The 20018-nt window shown below is 38.8% G+C and overlaps 1 protein-coding gene across 1 annotated transcript in view; it reads right to left on the bottom strand.

Moving 5' to 3' along the window:
* The window catches only part of RCAN2 (regulator of calcineurin 2), a gene marked incomplete at both ends in the record, with an annotated part of 210509 nt that extends 191764 nt beyond the window's left edge, over window positions 1-18745 (bottom strand). Inside the window, one exon of the mRNA XM_084228067.1 lies at window positions 18521-18745. Coding sequence (XP_084084193.1) covers window positions 18521-18745 — 225 coding nt within the window. The remainder of the gene's footprint in view (window positions 1-18520) is intronic.
* Between the last annotated feature and the right edge of the window lie 1273 nt (window positions 18746-20018).

Genomic DNA, 20018 nt, shown 5'->3' with positions numbered 1-20018 from the left:
AAGAAAAAGCATGTTGTAGAGTGTCCATTAGATATGATTAAGTTAAGGGAATTTATAGATATGATTAAGTACCTAAAGAGTATCCTGGATTATCTAGGTTGGCCTAATGCAATCACACAAGTACTTATGGGTGGCAATTAAAAGCTCTGATAAAATTGTTAAGAGGAGAATAAAGAGAGAAATAAGAGGAATCTGAGAAGTATATGAGCGAAAATATATTCACATTTATAGTTTAACTCACTCCTCCTAGTCCCAAATTCGGTTTAAAATTGACCTTCTCCTGGGGACTTTGTGTTTGGAACCTCCTATCATCTATAGGTGTATTTCACTTTTATTTATTTATTCTGACTGAGGAATAAAAGGCTGCTTTCTTCAAAGTGATGGGCAAAAGCAAATTCCCAGCACATTTCTACCAAGAATATGAAACAGGAAACAACAGACAAAGGAACGTAGGGAGGCTATTAGCTGTAGATTCTAAGGGTTATTAAAAATTGAGGGAGGAGTGAAAAGAAAAAAATCATCTTCCTTGATACAGACTTTAAAATACTTTTGTGTAGAGAGCCCCAGATGCCATCAATCAGGAAAATGATCTCTGGCAGAGAAGAAGATGGCTGGCATAAATAATGAATGAATGAAGGCAGAAACAGAATATGGAAGCAGGAGGGGCTCTGGGAGGAACTTTCTGCTGGAAAGTTCAAGCAACAGTGAAAGGATTTTCTTCTCATTGATTGTCTGCACAGCAGTGTGCAAGTGTGTTTATTTTCCTGGTTGAATTTTAGATATCACAGAAGATCCTTACTTAAGGAACAAAACTTCCTGCTTTAAAATGATAATGAAAAAAACCTTTAGAGAAAAAAATACCACTATACCAAAGTTATTATTTAACAACAACCAATTCTTAATAAATTCACTCAGGGAAAAACAATCTAAAATTGTTGAGTTTTTGTTGTCCTGGCTAGCACTTGACAACAACTAATTCTGAACGGGATTCTTGTGCCTTTGAGGTGACCTCAGGTATTAGAAGGATTCATAAGTAATTGTTTCTAGAGACAGTCAAGGTGACTCATGTGGCTCTCTAAATCCTCAAGAAATGCACACTTTAAAGGTCTCATATAAATAAAACTATAACAAATCATTTATTAAATGGTCTCCTTACATTTTCAAAAGTTAAAAATCAAAAAGGAACATTTATTCAAAAGTTAAAAACCAAAAAGGAAAGAAAAAGCATGTTGTAGGAGTGTCCCATGACTCAACCAGTGTTCTATCCAACAATTAAAAGATGATTAGTGTTAGAAGGAAGTTCTACTTTTAAGGTAACAGAATAATTTTATGTTATTTCTTATTAAAATAGGGAAAAACCCCAATATTTATTGACTTTCTATTACAGCTACATCTGTACATTTATATATCAAAGTCATAAAAATTCTGTTGAAACATTAAATACATGGGAGACCAAACAGGGAGACAAAAATGGTGTGACTGAGGGCCTCCCCAGCGGCGCAGCGGATTGAGCACAGCGCAGTGAAGCTGTCCACAACCTCTGCAGCGTGGGTTCGATCCCCAGCCAGCCAGGGAGATATCCACATGGTGCAACAGACCTCTCCTTCCTCGCCTGCTGCTCCTCTCAGCGGTGTCTTCATCCATCTGCCTGTTCTGCTCCCCACTCTGTCTCTGGTGAATTCTCTCACCCTCCCATGCCTCTGGCCTGTACCCCAGTTCTTGTATAAATAAATAAATCTTTTAAAAAAATGGTGTGACTGAGATAGACAACTTCTAAATTCCCTCAGTTACTCTGTTACTCTACTTCCTACTAATGAATTAGACACTGCTTTTCCAGATAGTTTATAAGCTGGATTTACAAACTTTAATCTCACTTTGTATCAGTTTGTGAAAATTAATATACCATAATAACCAATTTGTGTTAATTTTATCAAATGATGCTCTTTATTTTATGTGCTTCATCAAAAAGCATCAGTAGCTTTAGATACAAAGCTGTACATGAAACATGAAAATAACCAATTATCGGCAAATTTGGTGAATGTGTTCATTGACTCAACTAGCATCATAATTAGACAATTAATATAAACCGAAGACATTAGCAACAGAAAAATATTTGTGACAATAATCTAGATTTTATCTGATTTTGTCATTCACCACTTAATCAAGAAAATGGGATATTCTGTTTAGATTCTACTCTATCAATAGTCAAAAAGTTCATTTAATATATACCTGAAAGGACAGAAGTGCTTTTTGTAACATTTTTAATAAAAATTATTCCTAAATATTTATGAATACTTGTCATTTGTCATTTTTTTAAAAAAAATCCTATCTTATCAAATCCTAAATCCTCTAATAGCTATAAATTATTAATCTCTTTTACTCTACTCATCACGAAAAAAACAGGTTAATAAAAGTAATAATCAGGGATATAATACCAAATCATAGTGTTCCTTTTTACAATGCTAAAAAGTGTGGGGTAGAGGAGGAAAGGTATTGCCCATCTATGATCCTCCGATTAACTCCTAATCCCAAATTCAAAGCAACTCCAATATACAATACAGAAATCAGTGGTATGCTCGTAAGTGACTTTCAGGATATAGTAGATAGAATAACGCTCCCACACACTCACCAGAGATTTCTGCGTCCTAATCTCTGAAACCTGTGACTATGTTACTTAACATGGCATAAGAGAATTTATAGATATGATTAAGTTAAGTACCTAAAGAGTATCCTGGATTATCTAGGCTGGCCTAATGCAATCACACATGTACTTATAAGAGTTATAAAAAGGAGGCTCCAAGGTCATAGTCAGAGAAGAGAGAGAGAGAGAGGAAAGAGGGCATAAGAAAGAGAGAGAAAAAGAGAGAGGAAAATATACAAATCTGATTTATACAATTGTCTAATTTCCATGGTGTAAATATTCCCATGGGCAACTTCAAGCCACATCATTAAATGCTATTCACAATGGCCTGAACTAAGAGGCCACTCAACATAGGACTGGCTACAACTATAAAATGGTATTGGTAATACAGGCTACCTGTAAAAACTACACCCAAGACCTTCATGTGATTCTCAGATGGTCTTTAATTTATCTTCAGTACTTTCCAGTTTCCTCCAACTGACCAGGTGCTGATCAGCCAGGATCTTAGTGCTGCCTATCTTCCAGCCCTATTCACACTACAGGCCTGACAAAGACAGTGGCTTTTCCTGGAATGCCAAATATAGATAGCAAAATTACAAAAGTGGTAAGTGGTAAGTGGTAAGCCTAACTACATGGATACTTGGTCCAATAAAAACTCAGTGAAGAAATTCCCTTAGACGAATTTCTCCAGTGCTCCAAATGTGATGGCTTCCGGTGTCCTGGTGGCTGAACCAGGAGTCTCAGTGAAGTAGCTCCGATCAGCTTTCCGCTGGTCCAAGGAGAAACACTCTTGTGTGATCTTACAAAACAGTTTTTTTGGAAACAAGGAAAAACTACTCTGAGGTTTGCCTGTTACTAAGCCAGACACTATCCAGGGAAGGTCTAAATAACAAAAACTAGAAGAATTTCAGTTTCCTTGTTTGGAATGGAGAAAACAACTCCGAAAGAAATATAAAGAATTTTTAGCCAAGTTCCCAGGGACCAATCCCAAGAGACTTTTATTCTGTAAGACAAGACTATTATTCTGTAAGACAAGACTATTATTCTGTAAGAAATGTTCAGGAGTTCTAATTTGTGGTTTGGAATGATCAATTAGACCAGTGTTTCTCATCCAGGGTGATTCTGCACCCCAGGGGACATTTGGGGTTGCCACAACTGATTGGGGGTATACTACTGGCATCTAGCTGGGAGAGGCTAGATGGGATGCTACTAAACCCCCTACAGTGCACAGAGCAGCCCACACACAAAGAATTTTCAGTACAAATATTGAGAGCACCAAAGTGGAGAAACCCTCAACTAGATCAAGCCATGAGAAGTCGTATACCTCTCATATCATTTCTATTCCCAGCAACAAAATCTCTGACAAATATGTTTTGCAATGCATTATTTATTAATGATATTTCTGTATAGATTGGAATATAATCTTCACACTTTGTACCAAACAATAATTAATATTATATGAATGATGACCTATGCCAAAGGGTGTTTGAAAAGGTTACCATAAATGGCATTAACTGTCATTCTGTCCACACTGATTACATAACATTCTCTAAAGAATTAAGTAAGTTTTTAAAGCGCAATAAAGTCATTCACATAAATTCAAATCCTCTATATAATGATGTTTCTCTTGCAAAGAAATGCCACTTTTCATTTGTCTATTTTGTTATGATATTTCCTGTACTATTTTGTTCAGAAAAATATGCTTGGATTAAATGAAGAGTCTTCCTAGCAAAACTCTTAAAGTGTTTAATGAATATGAAAATAAAATCATATTCAGATTTCAAAAAGGCTCTATTCCCATTTACCTTCTCTTTCTAATGTAAATGTTAATCCCATTTAAAGTAATTGGGTCTGCTTAAATTGCCAGTCACAATTAACACATACTTAAAACTTACTATGAGCTAGGATGAAACACCAGTAGAGGAAAATATCTTGTATTCAGTAGACTTTTGTTTCCTGAAATTAAAATTTGAAATGACTCTAATTACTCACAAAGAAGGCTTGACTGACCAATCCAGCTTTCTCTAGAAATTGATGAAAAGATAGACCAAGTGACAAGAAAATCATGAAGGCAAAACTGATGTCTTTTAAGAAAACTTCTAAGGATGTTGTTCGGATGATAACAAAGTCCAATACACATCGGTCTTTTCACTAAAGAATAGAAATGGAACTGCTAAATGACTATATCTAGTCTTTGTAACTTTGCCTTCAACACAAAGCTTTCTAATGAATGTCAGAAAAATGAGGACATTGGATTACCAATTTACTGGTGCAGTATGAAAATGTCACTATTCAATAAGACATTCTTTGTAAGGGGGAGAGAGCCAATGGACTTTCTTCTGGGTTAGTTCTTGCAAATAAACTGGTATTTTTTCAGATATCAAAAGGCAGTCAACTGATTTACTGCCAATTTTGATATATAAGTTCTCACATGTAGAGCATAAATAAGCTAAACAAAGGAACAGACAAAACTAACCCAAAACAAACCCTAGAAATCTAACTGTAGAATTGAGGCTGCAGAGGGCAGGGGAAGGAGGGTGGACAGACAAAGCGGGAGAGGACTATGGTGGAGGACTATGAGTGCTGTGGTTGTGGGAGTGGGTGTGGGTGTGATAACATACAACTGAAGGGGTATGAACTTATACCCTTAAATCATGCACAGTTTCATAAAACAATGCACCTCAATAAAATATAACACAATTTTAAAAAATTAAAAATTTCTTCTGAGAGTAGAGAGAATAGAAAAGGGGAGCTGACCAGTATACAGGCAAGGAAAGCAAAAGTGTCTTATAAATGATGCAAAGTACACGTTCAGACTGATGGGCAGAAACGATCATTATCACTGGCCAATACTTTTGGTTTCTATGATCAAGGCATCGTGGATTATATCCCATGTCCTCTCTGCAGTGGTTAGAGGTAAATATTACTTGATGCTATTTTACAGGTGAAGACACTGAAGTTTGGAAATGTTAAATAAACTGCCCATAGTCAAACAAATAAGAAGCATGGGATGGGGTTTTGGACTCAAACTGCTCAGTGTTAGAATCCTTTCTCTTAATCACTATACTATAGCCTTTCTCTAACTAGAGACAGGATGGCCCAGGAGCTTTGAGCTGTGAGATAATAAGAGCAGAACTAACCCTGTCAGAGTACCTATGGCTGAAAACAATGCTCAGCCTTCCCAGCATGTCCTTGGTAGCAAGCCCATCACATCACACGCTGGACCTTTCAGCCACACTTAGACACAGACCATGTGACTGCCCTTCTGTCACCTCCAGACACAAAAGGTACACTTTAATATAACATTAAGCAACTGCCTCATTTTATCCCAACCAGCCGCTTCCCTTTATGCTTAGTTAGAAGAGCATTTGGCTCTGCTCATAAGCCATTAGTGAGCCTATGGGCTTCAAAGTGCCACATAAAATAAATTGATCATATTTGGGCACATGCTCCAAATAGGCAATGGGAAAGGAAGCCACTGTATGGACCCACAAAGTTCCATCTCTGGGCTTGCTAGGGTTTTTAATCACCCTGTCATCAAGTTCCAATATGGCTTACAATTTATATGCTTATTTAGTTAAACAGGCATAATAGTATTTCTTTTGGCTGCCCTTAGGTGGTCGGGCACAGGTGACAAGAGCTGCACACACACTCCCCCTCTAGCCCACATCCCAGCTTGAAGGAGTGAGGGTCACTTAATCCATAAAGCACAAAGCATTGATGTGTGTCTTAAAGTGTTTACCAATAGGGTAAAGTCCCGGATTAAGGTCTTCACAACCCAAGTAGGCACTGAGTACAGAGAATAAGGAGTGCTTTAGGAAGAAGGCTTTTTAATTTGTTATTCCTGTTATTTACAAAAATAAATAAGTCTGACAAAAGACTGAACAACTTCCAGTGATAATTTCATCTTGTTGACTAAAGAAAACCTAAAAAGGCAGAATGTTCGGAGGCAAAAATCTAAAAAGTGTGCCCTGCGTCTCAAAATTAAGAAAGCATTCCATTCCCAGTGTGGAGTGGTGACAGGATCTTTATTGAGGTGACTTTCTGTGGAGTCCAGACACAGGGCTATTCTTAGAACAACCAAAAAAAGCAGGGAGCTGCCTAAAAATAATGATGACTCAACACCTAGAGGCTTCAATGATGTAATGTTGTCAAAGAAACCCTTTCTCCTCACAGGTTGCTGTTTTTAAAATAAGCAAGCTCACAGCTCACCTTCTGAGGAAAGCAACAATATCACACACTTGAAGGAGACAATTAGGACACATGGTCACATACAGACTGTCCCCTCTACGCCTGCCTGTCAATGTGGCTTGCTTTACTTGAGAAAGAGAAAGCCCCTGCCAAAGTCAAAGTCAGTTGCATTCCTCTGCCTCCCTCACTCATTGGTTGTCCTGTAAAACCAGGCTCTGTGAGACAGGACAACAGTGTTAGTTACACAAGCAGCAGGCCTCAAAATCACCAGGTCAGCATATTCCATAGCAAAGGATGGTTCCATTCGGGAACCCTTGCTTAGGTGCAAGGTACAGCTCCAAATGAAGATCGAATACATATCCCAGGGCCTCTCTGGTGGCTCAAGGGGTTAAGACGCAACCTATGAAGCTATCAGCAGCCACTGCAGCGTGAGTTCGATCTCCGACCAGGGAGCTACCCACACGGCACAGCAGACCTCTCCTGGCTCACCTGCTGCTCTCCTCAGCAGTGTATTTCAGTACATCTGCCTCTTTTGTTCTCCAATCTGTTGCTGGTGAATCCTCTCACACACACCCCCACACACCTCTGGCCTGTATCCCAGTTCTTGTATGCATAAATAAATAAACCTTTAAAAAAAAAAAAACATACCTGTAGGGTAAGGAAAAATGTCAGGCTTTTCTGCCCTCCTGCCATCAGGATAGATGATGGATCCTCGCGGTCCTGAATGCACGCTTGATGGCGGGCACCTGGAATAGGGTGTGGGCATAGGTAGATGGGATTCACCTGGGCTAAGACTGTGCTTTTTAAGGGTGGTGTCACGGGGACACCAGCAGCAGCAGAAGCCGAAAAAGAAGCCGAGAGAGAAGCAGAGAAGAAGCAGCAGAAGCAGAGAATGCCGGAGAGCCCAGATAGAGTGAGGATTTGCTGGGGGCTGGGAGGACTGCCAGCCTCCCGGCCCCCCAGCACCCCTGCCTGCCATATGCCTGGTGAACCCCAATAAAAGACCTGCAAAAACCCACTGAGGACTCTGACTCCTCCTTTACCCGGTCTGCGTGGGATCAGAAAACCTGCACTGTGCCCATTCCTGTCTTTACAATACCCCAGAGGCTTCCTTAGGTATGCCCATTCCCTGTAATATGCTCCTGTAATATGCTGCCCCCACCTCAATCTCTCATTTCACCTAACCTGTACTACAACTGCCAGAGCCAGGGAACATTAAGTAACTTGAGGCTTTGCATCTCACCCATCTTTGTACTGCCAGTGCCAAGAACAATGCAATGGCTAGGGTCAGTTTTCAATCACTGTTAAATAACAGACGGCTGGATTGATTGATCAATTAAGGCAGTACTATTTTCTACTCTTAGCATATTTATGAGTCACTGTCCTTTCCTGGGTATATAGAGTATATTTGTTACAATATTAATATGTCTTAACTATACCTTGACAAATAATATAGCCAAGGGGAAGGTTCATTGAAAAGAGAATTCTTAGTTAACACATGGTCTTTACATTCCAAAAGAGTCTGGACCCCTGTAGGAGATACGTGGATAGCACATTCCTCACGCCACAGAGGCCCTCAATTTGTGCTTAAGGTGTATTCTGTTCAGTAAGCAACAAAGCCAGAAAAGAGGCTTGAGAGTCAGGACTGGGTGCATTATAAACAGGTAGAATTTAAAAAGTATATATCTAGTTACTATGCCAGGTGGCACACTTAAAACTATCCATTTCTTTTACAAAGAGGTAACCTGGTTGCTGGAATACCTTCATCCTTCCAGAATTCCCAAAGTCCATTCTCAAGCTCCAAATGAGTTCCCCAAAGTTCCCAAGCTCCATGGCAATTATTTTGTAGCTATTTCACATTAGGGTAGTTTGGGTACATTGTTTTTAAATAAAAATTATTTCATCTGTGTTGGTTACCCACCTGACTCATCGTAAAGTGACTAGTTTGTTTCCACAAATTCAAATCCACAAAGGCTTTGCACCATTCAAGACATTGCAAAGGGTGTGTTATCAGTGATGCCAAAGGAGGGTCCCTTTACAAGGAGCCATACTTGCTAGGAGATGTGATGTGTGTTTAGGGGAAAGAAAACTCCACCAAAGTTGAGAGCTCAGTTGTCAACAGGAAGCAGGGCAAAGGCAGGGCTGGGAAACCAAAGGTAGAGTCACTTTATCCTTGGTAAATTATGAGGCCCTGCCCTTCTGACTCCATATGTAGAGTAGGGCTTTTTGTAGGAAGCAGATTTAATGAAAGCTAGTTATTAGTGCCATCTTTCTGACACTGAAGATTCATTTCTATGACACTTTCAAAAGAAGCTATTTAAATAGCTAAATTCCTTTGCTCTTATATGCTCCTTGCAAGGTCTTGAACTTCATTTGCACAGTGATAGATTTTAAGTGAACTTCTATCCCAAGCTTTGCACCTGGAGAGAATGTAAAATCAATGAGGAAAATAATCTACTTGAGGGAAAGAATAAAAATCTCACGTGTCAGTTATTGAAACTACATATAGCACCTTCCCATGAAATAATTTGGCTCTAAGCTTTTAGGGTTCACAATTTGACTGATTTATTATAAGGATAAACTTAAACATGGCCTCAAATAGTTTATAGGTGCCCATTTTCTCATAAATTAATATTAGAATAATGATCAGATGTGAGTCATATTTAAGGTACAGTTATATGGCAAGCTACCCTTTTTCCTCAGGGTGTTTAAAATCTATTCTTCCCAACAACAAGAGTTATAGTAAAAATAAAAATGTGTGATTGTTACCCCAAAGATATATACCTACTAATTTAGATGATTATTTTTACTCATAGTGGAATTTAAGGCACATGAAAAATAGAACTTTAGTGATTCCTAGCCAGTTTCATTATGTGTTTAAATGTGATTGTTCAAGTTCTCATAAAACTAAAAAGTTTCACCAAATAATTCAGAAAATTTTCTTACATTACATGTTTATATAACTAGGTTAACAAAACAGTAACAGATTATCAAGACCAATAAAAATAGAGTGGCTAATGACTAAGTTTTAATTTTGAATCCTTTGCCTACTGGAAGCCAAGGAAAAAGCAAAACATGTAAGTAATTCTCCTAGTGAGAAAAACACTAGTTTCCTCCAGAGAAACAAAAATTTCTTGGCACTGTGTTCTAAGGGAAATGTATTACATGAGCCTTATATGGCGAACAGCGAACAGCAAGCATCCTACAAGAAAGGCAGAGGCCGTTTTCATGTGGCAAAGACTGAAATTAAACGCTCTCAAAACTGATAAAATTTCTACAAAGGACTGGCTAAGTTAAGTTTTTCTTCTAATGTCCACAGCACACATGCCACTCAGGTCTACATTTTTTTACAGAAGCAGCTTATTTTAGGAAAGATCTGTCTTCCTTGAGCCAGAGATCATCAGCCACAGGCTTTGAGAGGTCAACGAGGGGAATGGGCAGTGGGGAAAGCAACAAAGGTGAATGAGGAAGGGAATTAATGCTACAAAAAAGATCTAATAGCCTGCTACCTCCTCTACCTATTTCATCTCGTTTAATCACATAGCAAAGTGAACAAGCAGGTATGGCTAATCCCACTGTAGAAAAGAGGTAACGAAGGTCTTGAAGGTGAAGCATATGCTCTCTTCAGCAGATGAGCACAGAAAAAAATGTAATAAGGCTCAGTCTTCCCCCATCCATCTACTGACTTCATCTCCAAAACTGCCTCTCTAAAGGAATATTCTTGGGCAACAGAAGTCACTAGTCATCCTTGGAGTTATATAACTTTTTAAATCTGAAATAAGTGAAAATGATCTCATTACCACTGGGACCACTGGGGTGGTGGTGCCTCTCGTGCATCTCAAGGGCTCCTGGCCCAAGAAGAGAGTGGAAGATGAAACCCAACCTGCCCTCCATCTGTGAAGCCACCCCCAATGGCTCAGGGCTTCATCCACAGTCACCCCAGCGGAAAGGGCACCACTGGTATACTTTCACCTCGTTACCCCAGGCAGTGTGCCTTAAGACTGCTTCTGTCTATGGGGGTGCATTCTAATAATTCAGAGTCACTGTATAGGCTAGCAAGTGCTCTAAAGAAAACTAAATGGGAACCTCCCTGGTGGTGTAGGGGTTTAAGTCTCAGCACTATCACCGCTACGGCCTGAGTTCGATCTCCAACCAAGGAGCTAACCCACATATGGCGAAGCAGACCTCTCCTGTCTCTCCCACTGCTCTCTTTAGCAGCGTATTTCAGTAAATCCACCTGCTCCGCTCCCCACTCTGTTTCTGATGAATCATCTTACCCCCTGTACTTCTGACCTATACCCCAGTTCTTCTACGCAGAAAAAAAAAAACATAAGGAAACCAAATGAAGTGACTTCCAAGAAGGAAAACAGTTCTATATTCCTCCTTCATATCATCCCAGACTAATTAGACTATGGTAGTCCCCCACCCCCATCCCTGACCCCAGGTACCATCAAAAACATACACTCACCTGCTCCTTGGCACAGAAACCAAATACTCTCAACTCTGTATGTATCATACTTAATTCTTTCCACAGCCTCAATTATTTCCAGGTAGTTAAGTGGGACATTTAGAGTGACTTGTCAGGCTCTTGAGCCCCAGGGGGTCACTCAGAGCTGTGGAGAAGCAAGACACTAAATATGCCTTTGGAATATTTTAGTCACTTCAAGAAAGGTTAAGGTTCCAGGGAATGTCCTGCAGCAGCTTTCAAATCTGCCCCACGCTGGGCCTCTCAGCTAGCAGGGGCCCCAAGTGATTAGCCGTGACTAATTACAGTTTCCAGGCATCAACCAGACAGAAAAGAAAACGGACTCACTGAGTGCAATGATAGGCACTCTCTGTTTACAATTTTAACATTATTCAAGGCCACAAACAAATCTGTCAATGTTATTGCCACCTTTGAAAGATGAACAACACAACAGAAACACTGAAACTCCTAAGGACATTTTGAATATTTGGTGTCTGATTTAACTGTCACCAGCTTGAGTATTTAAAACTAATGTTTGGTTATCATTTCTCCACACCCACGTCTCCAGAGTTCACTTCCTGCTTATTTTTTCACCCTATATTCTGTGACACTCAAACTATAATAGACTGATACCTGCTTGTTCATCCTTTGCCACAGAGGCTTAGCATGGATTTTCCACCAGCCTTAAAGCATCCCCCTTTTTAGTTTTCTATGGTCATCTAAAGCATTATTTGACTGCTGCCTTTTGATTTCCTTTCTTTCTTATCTCCCTTTTCTTCTCCATGGAAAGTCATGAAAACAATTGCACTTAAGACACTTTTAATTCTTTAAACCCTTAAACCCTTTTGGGGCTGATGACTAAGTAGGTCAGCCACCTGTAACAATTTAAATGCCATGTAAATGTAAATTAACACATAATACAGGTCTATTCATAAGAGTATCATATCTTAACTACAAGAAGAGCAATTTGAACTCAATGTATTTATGTTTAGCTTGAGTCTTGCTATTGGATCACCTAAGTCCTTTCTGTCATACATTCTTTTCCTTAAAAATTCATGCCGATGGATAACCAACTTTATTGCTAGAACTTCTTTTCCATGGTAGAATTTAGAGATGGTAGGTCCAGTAGGTAATGAACTCAACTTAAACGTCAAGAAACTTTGCTCTACTCTTCATTATATCTCTAATTCATCAGTCAATTCTGGCAAATTCATCCCTCTGTGTCTTAATTTAGTCACTATTTAAGTCAAGGTTCAATTCAATATTGATTACTACTGCTTGTCAGGCCCCATGCAAAATCCTGGAATACAAAGAACAACACAAATTTTGTCTGCCTTCTAGGATTCAGGAGTTGGAGAGGAAAAATGCAAATAAAGAAAAGTCAAATGTTTTACAATGGAAACCCCCCCCCCAAGGTGAAAAAAAAAATGTGTTTAAAGCAGTGACTGTCTCCCTGATTTCATAGGAATGTTTCCTCTTGCCAATTAGGACTAGTTAGTTACTACCTTGGTGATACCTGGGGACAGCAGAAGCAAGTAAAGGCCAAAGGCTTTAAACTTTAGACACTCAGAGGAAGAGACTCAGAAGTGTGAGAGCTTGGCACAGGGAAGGCCAGGTAGGTAGTATTCACACACAGGGCAGTTTCTGGCTTCAACAGCCAAGGGCATCTCATTCTTGGAGAAATACCATTTAATCATCCTTGATGCCATTCAAAATGTTAGTAATGCATGCATTCTTTGCATACATCTTTACATATTTTATAGGTCCATGTCCACTATCTGAAACCCTCTTGGGGCTGATAAGTTTAGGCGTTGGAAAGTTGGGGTTGGGAAAAGTAATACAGCACACATGTCTCATATTGTACAATGCCCCTCATATTGTACTGAGGGCTCAGGCCCCCAGTATTAGAGATAGGAATATTTCTGCAAAGAAATGAATGCATATTCATACTTTCCTATCAGTTCACATTAGATTTTGAATGATTTTTGTCAAGTGAGGTTTTATCTTAAAATGGGTTATAAAGAAAGTCTTAGTTTTCAGAGCTTTTCAGATTTTAGTACTGCAGATAAGGGATTATGTATCTACAGTTATAAAGAACAAAGTGAACATTTATACTTTACTACAAACTGGAGTGAAGTCAAATCTTATGTGGAAAATAAAATGAAAATCACAAACAATAAGATTTAACTTTGGAAATCCTTGAGGGTACCCTCACAATGCTGCCTGCATTAGGCTAGATCTACATATCCTCAGCAGAGCTAAGGGCTTCTATTTATTTATTTTTATTTTTTAAAGATTCATTCACCTATGCATGCAAGAGCTGGGGTACAGGCCAGAGACGCAGGGGGTGAGAGGATCCAACACAGACAGAGTGGGGAACAGAACAGGCAGACTGACTGAAATACATGGCTGAGGGGAGCAGTAGGCGACACAGGAGAGTTTCACCATGTGGGTTTCTCCCTGGCCGGCCAGGGATTGAACTCGTGCTATAGAGGCTGTGGACTGCTTCATAGTGTGGTGCTCAACTCCTTGCACCACCAGGGAAGCCACTAAGGACTTCTATTTAGAGTGATCTGTTGAATGAAAAATGTTCTGCTTTGAATGTTAGAATCACTCTTGCCACTTGCAATGCATTGAGACCAGTGGAGCTAGGTCTCTGGCCTCATGCCAATTTTGGTAGAATACATTCTTTAATGGTTTGCTGAAATGTCCTCTTATTAAACAAAACAAAAAACTAAGCCTTGTACATGTTTGTGTAAGGCAGTTTGAATATAGTAAAAATATGTTAATGCCCTTTTTATTTAGCATCACTGTATTTATTATGTTTGTCCTTATTTTGAATTATTTTCCCCAGTAGGCTTTAAATTGAACAAGTTTATGCCTATCTTGTTCACATCACATCACCAGACCAAGTATCATACCTGTTTTCAATAAATACTTGCACATTGAGAGGCAATATTGCATAATGTTTAAGAGTGTGGCCTCTGTAACTTGCAGCCTAGGTTTGAATCCTTGCTCTGCCACTTCTAGCCATGAGACCATGGACAACATCTCTATGCCTCAATGTGCTCACCTGAAAGGTGGCATAATCATATCAACCTAGATAGCTAAATTATACTCTGTTAACAAACCCCCAAATCCCAGTGGCTCTACATAGCAAAGGCTTTTTTTTCTCTCTTGATGTTAAAGCTTTATCATAGGTTGACCAGGACTCTGTGTCATTATGTCATCCATGACCTAAATGCCTGAGTAGAAGCTATGTAGCTCAATGCCTCATGTATCTCAGCAGAGTGATAAAGGGCATTCTTTAGGGTTAAACATTAGCAATTAAATGCATGGCCTAGAAGTGACATGATCATTTCCACTTATACATTGGGCAAAATTAGCCAGAGGTGCCCAGGGAATACAATCCTGCCATGTGCCCAAGTGGTAGGGAGGCAGAAAGACATGGTCCTTCTAGGGTTGTCATGGAAATTAATGTTCATAAAGCACTTGGAAGAGCTATATGTGCTATATGTATACATGCTATATTTGTTTGCTGCTGCTGCTATGATTACTATTACCATTTTATATAACTGAATGAATTCATATTTTTGAAGGCCATTTACCAAGTCACCATTCTGGTGTCTCTTTATTGAATTGAGCTTGACTGACAGTTTCTTGGTGACTGTTTCAGCAGACCCTTATCTGTCTTCAGTACAAGGGGAAGTCCACAGGATGCCTCTCCAGCCTCACCAGACTTACAATGACTGATGTAGCACAGCTGGATTCAGAATGACAAGCTCCAGAAAACACACCAAAGGAAAATGAACCTTCGTAACTTTTAGGTGTTGGAAGCTGTGAAGATCCCAGTTCTAAATGTGTTTCATACAAAAATATTTATGCTTCAAGCTGTAGCATGCAAACAGCAATCTGCATTTATTGGTTTCAGATGCCAATTTCCTCTAGCTCCGGTTCTCTTTTGTGTTATATAAACAAATCTCAACCATCTGGACCACAACAAGCCACACTGAAGTATGTGCTCACTCCTTGCAAAAGCATCAAATCAAAATACAATCTCACAGATTTCTGCCTAACAGAACAGTGGAATGAACATCATGGCCTTCAACATGCTGTTTAAAAAATGCTCTGTAGGTGTCAGAACAGAGGATTGAAATAGGATAGCAGAAATGAGCATATCAGAATATTTATCACTTTGATAAGCAGAAACAAATAAAGCCAGTAGATCATATCCTGCAGTGTTACTTGTAAGAGCAGTCCAATTCAATACCTTCTGAATGACTTCAAAAAGAAAAAGGGCTTAGGAAAAGAGTCTCAAAGAGCTGAGGGAAAAAGAGAAGAGATTGTGGCAAGACTCATCTATGCTGTCAGAAAGTAAGAGTATTAATTTCTACCCAGCAAAGGCAGATAAAATGTATGCCTTACAATAACTGCAAAAAAGAAAAAACAAAAAACAAAAAATAAAACGAATAAACAAAATAAGCTAGCTAAATCCATCAACATCAGGAAACAATGGTCCCAATGTACTTGCACCAAAACAAGTTATATATGTACCCACCTACCCATCTGAACCTGAAATGAATATTAAGTATCATTTCTGATGTCTTATCTCCTTGACATAATCCCAGGCTGCTGAATGCATCTTTCCAAACCCAAATATTTTAAACAAGCACTATGGTCAGCATTGCCCACGGGCAAATACAAGGAGTGCTGCAAATGCTTCTTGCTTCCTTTCCCTCTAACTAAAAATATCTCCCCACCAATTTAGCACAGTGCCTAAAATGTCCATCCTTTGGGAAAGATAATCGTCACCAGACTTCATGGCTCAGATTCATGGGCTTCAAATCTTGTGGGAAGAAAATTCTGAAAGAATGGCATATAACACAAGTAGTTTTATTGAAATAGTAAGAAAAAAATGGAAGAGAAACACATGGTAGTGAAAATAAGCAGCCACAAGGCTCTCCCAAATTTTTTTTCTTGAGTCCCAAAGAGTATGCCTCCTGGCCTCTATTACTTCCCTTGGTATCTGATCATCTTGCATTGTTATGTCAAACATATAATTAAATAAAAGCTGAATCTAAATCACAGTGTTTGATATTCTTGAGACTCTACTCAAATGGAAGCTATTAAATCCCAACAAGGTGGAAGACTTTCTAATTGAATCACTAAATTTAATTATGTAGACCATGACCAATTATAAAATTCACCTCCATGACTATAAAAGTGTGATCTAAAAGATTTGAACCTAGTTCCATTGAACTACACTTGCTGACTTCACCTCAATATTTTATCAAGGTCACTTTAAAACTAAATACTATTTGCCAAGCTGCAATGTATCAATTTTGTATACAAATTAAATGAGAATCTTGTTTAATCACATCCAGAATATCAAATAGATATGGGCAGATTCTCATGAACTCTTCCTAAGCTTCTGACATTTTCTGTCCCCAGTTCTGGTTCAGTTGAGTTTTTGTTTTTTTTTTGGTGGGACCCTCCCCGGTGCCTGGGGATCGAACTGGCACTGCAGAGGCTGTGGACAGCCTCACAACCCAGGGCTCAACTGCTGTACCACCAGGGGAGGCAGTTCTGGTTCAGTTGATTCCTGCACAGCATTCGTGAATGAGATTAGCTCTTTTCTAGATCTTATTGTTTCAGTCTACTGGGAAGTACTGAATCAGAAAAGAATCAAAACACCTATTATAATTCTAAGAAAAATCCTTCTAATTATTGATATTTAGATAAATAGGTGATAGACTTTCAAAAAATGGGACTTTGTTTTATAGCTCATGTCAAGTAGATTTCAGGAGAAATTTCTTGTTCTGAGTAGATCTGAATCTGTATCATTACCTTATCATAGTCCAACAGCAAAATTCAGCTTCTTTCAAGAGGTTATTGCACCATTTCTTGCTTCAAAAAAGTCTGGTGATCACAGCACTGGATGTTCTAATCACATATAAATCCTTGGATTTCAAGCTGCTTTTAGCCTATTCTTTCAACTGTTGAACTAGAAAATAGTATCCTTGTAATAGGGTGGTCCCCAGGAAAGGCAGAGGTTCCAGGTCCCCTGCCCCACCCAAGGGAGGGTGGAGCTGAAGGAAGAGAAGAGGATGCAGAGGAGACTGAGAAAGGAAGGAAGCAGGATGGAGCCAGAAGGAGACCTGGAGGAGGCTCCTGCCCCTCTCCCTGTCCTATAACATCCTTAGAAAACTATCTTTACATGGCTCAAAATAATCCCTAATCTACAAACTTTGTAAATTATCAGATTGCTTCCAAAACCAATAAAACCCAGAAAAAAAAATCCCGTAAGCATTTCAGACAAGAGTATGAACTTCAGCAATTGGGAAAAACAGCCCAAGTTTGTGAAACAGGAGTCATAAATCCAACTAATGATTTCACATAGAGCCACCACATACTTAAGTTTAGAAACAAAGGTTCTTCCCCTAAAAACATTGTATACATTTTACAACACAATGTAAAAGTGGATAAGGAATTCACTTTTCACAAAAGGTCGATCCATTCAGACCTCCAGCTTAAAAGGTTAGAGAAATCTGAAATGAATTTTAAAAGATCTCTAAACTGAATATTTACTCTTATTTCCAAGAACACTTACACTAAATCTAGGTTGTCTTTTAAAGTGAGAAATTTATTTTCTGGCTTGTGTGTAGATCCCATTCCATAGTCACGTCAAATAAACTAGATAAGCACTTCATTCAATTAGCGAATAAAGCAATGGCCAACCAACTTACCTTTCTGATAACTGCTGTAGGACTTGTGCCACGATATAAGAAGCTATTTTTAGAAGGCTATCAAACTGTAGGAGGGATAAGGGTGAAAGAAAGCTTGTACTGTTTTATAAAAAGGCAAATACGGTTTTGGCAGAATGGGAGAAACGAAAACATTTTTATGATATCTGCTTCCTAGTCAAAGGGCTAGCTCCTGCAATCATTATTCCTAACACTCACTAGTTTTGTTGAATAGATCTTTGAATCACAGAGGATAAGATTTTATTCGATACAGTCAAATCTACAAACTTGTCATGAGTATCTCCAAAGTTAGCTGATAATAGCAACAGACTTTTCTCCTCCTGCTATACATGCCAAGAATGGAGCCCACCGGACATTCTCCAGAACTTCAAAACAAAACATCAACCACAAACGAGCAATGGAGCTATTTTGAGATAATGCTACCTCTCCCCATATTTAAGGAGCAGAAAAATTTATTACCTTGCTCTCTTCTCCTTCAAACACTGACTGGTGAACGTTGCATGCAAACAGGGAGTTAGGCAGGTCATTGAAGTCAGTGATGGCTTGAAAGGCTTCCTCTGCAAAACACCGAGTGACAGCCCAGTCTCTGTCTATGCAGCAGAGCAAGAAAAGTCCTCCATCTTCTGGGATGTGCCCCTGCTGCCCCGGGTTCCTCATTCCAATGAAATAAGATTCTCCTCTCATTCCTGAAGGTACAAAACCAGACACGTTTTACATATAGAACTCGTGTCCTTAAAATTTGATTTTAAGGTGGCATTTCTGGAATGGCAGGGGCAGAGCAGGAGAGTATGACTAGGAACAGGCAAATCCCTGCAGATTCACATTATCTTCTTGATCTCTGAGTCCAAATTTCTCAAAATATACTTTGGAGCAAGAATTCAGTCAGAGCTATGGCCCCTAAAACTCACTTGACTGAGACAGGAGTTAGAGGTTACGAACTCTAGCCCAACTGCTCAGTGTTTGCTAGACTTGGGACCTGGAAAAGTTATAGAAGTTCTCTGAGTCTTTGCTTCCTTACAAGAATCAAAGGGGCACATACACACACACACAAAGCATATGGGAATGATAAGTTACATGATGAATTATAGAATACTGCCACCACCACTACTAATGCCTGTCATTTGTTGAGTTCTAGGAACTGTTCTGAATGATTTACATGCATTAACTGGCATATCTAATCTTCACAATAATCTAGGAGGTTGATACCAATATTATCCCCATTTTATGAAGGGAAAAACTGAGGAACAAAGTAATTAAACAACTTTTTCAAGGTCACTGACAAAATGGTAAGATTAGGATTCAAACCATACATATACATATACATATACATATATAATATTATTTACTTCTTTAATTCAAGGTTATACACTAATAATAAAAACAATCAGCACATGAAAATATAAGGTTTGACTTGAAACCTGACCATAGCACTGAGGCATCTAGAGGGAGTAGGGAGAGGAAGAGATGAGAACAAGGTGAAAAGAAAACATAATGGACTATGATTTGATTTATAAATGAAAAATAGTAAGAATCACGCAAAGGATTCCTCTAGCTAAAATAAACAATTTATATATTATAATTAAAATAACTTTTTTTTTAATTATACATGTTCATGGATGGAACTGGAAGGCATCATGCTCAGCGAAATAAGCTAGAAAGAAAAAGAAAAATACTGGATGGTCTCACTCATAGCAGGAATCTAGAAAACCTAAATAAGGGACAAGGAAAAAGAATAACTATAAGAAAGAAAATATCAAAATCAACAAACAACTATGAACCAGAGACACACTGGGGGGGGTAGGGAAAGGAGGAATTGGGGTCAAAATAAGGGGGTTGCAATTGTATGGGGAATATAAAAATAAAATTTTAAAAAATTATACACATTCACAGAAGAAAGAAAAGGCAAATTCAGAAAGATATAAACAAAGAAAAGTAAATCATAATTCTACTGTCAAGT

The sequence above is a fragment of the Talpa europaea genome, assembly GCF_964194135.1.
Source record: "Talpa europaea genome assembly, chromosome: 2".
NCBI lineage: Eukaryota > Metazoa > Chordata > Mammalia > Eulipotyphla > Talpidae > Talpa > Talpa europaea.
This window is presented reverse-complemented; position numbering and strand designations above follow the sequence as displayed.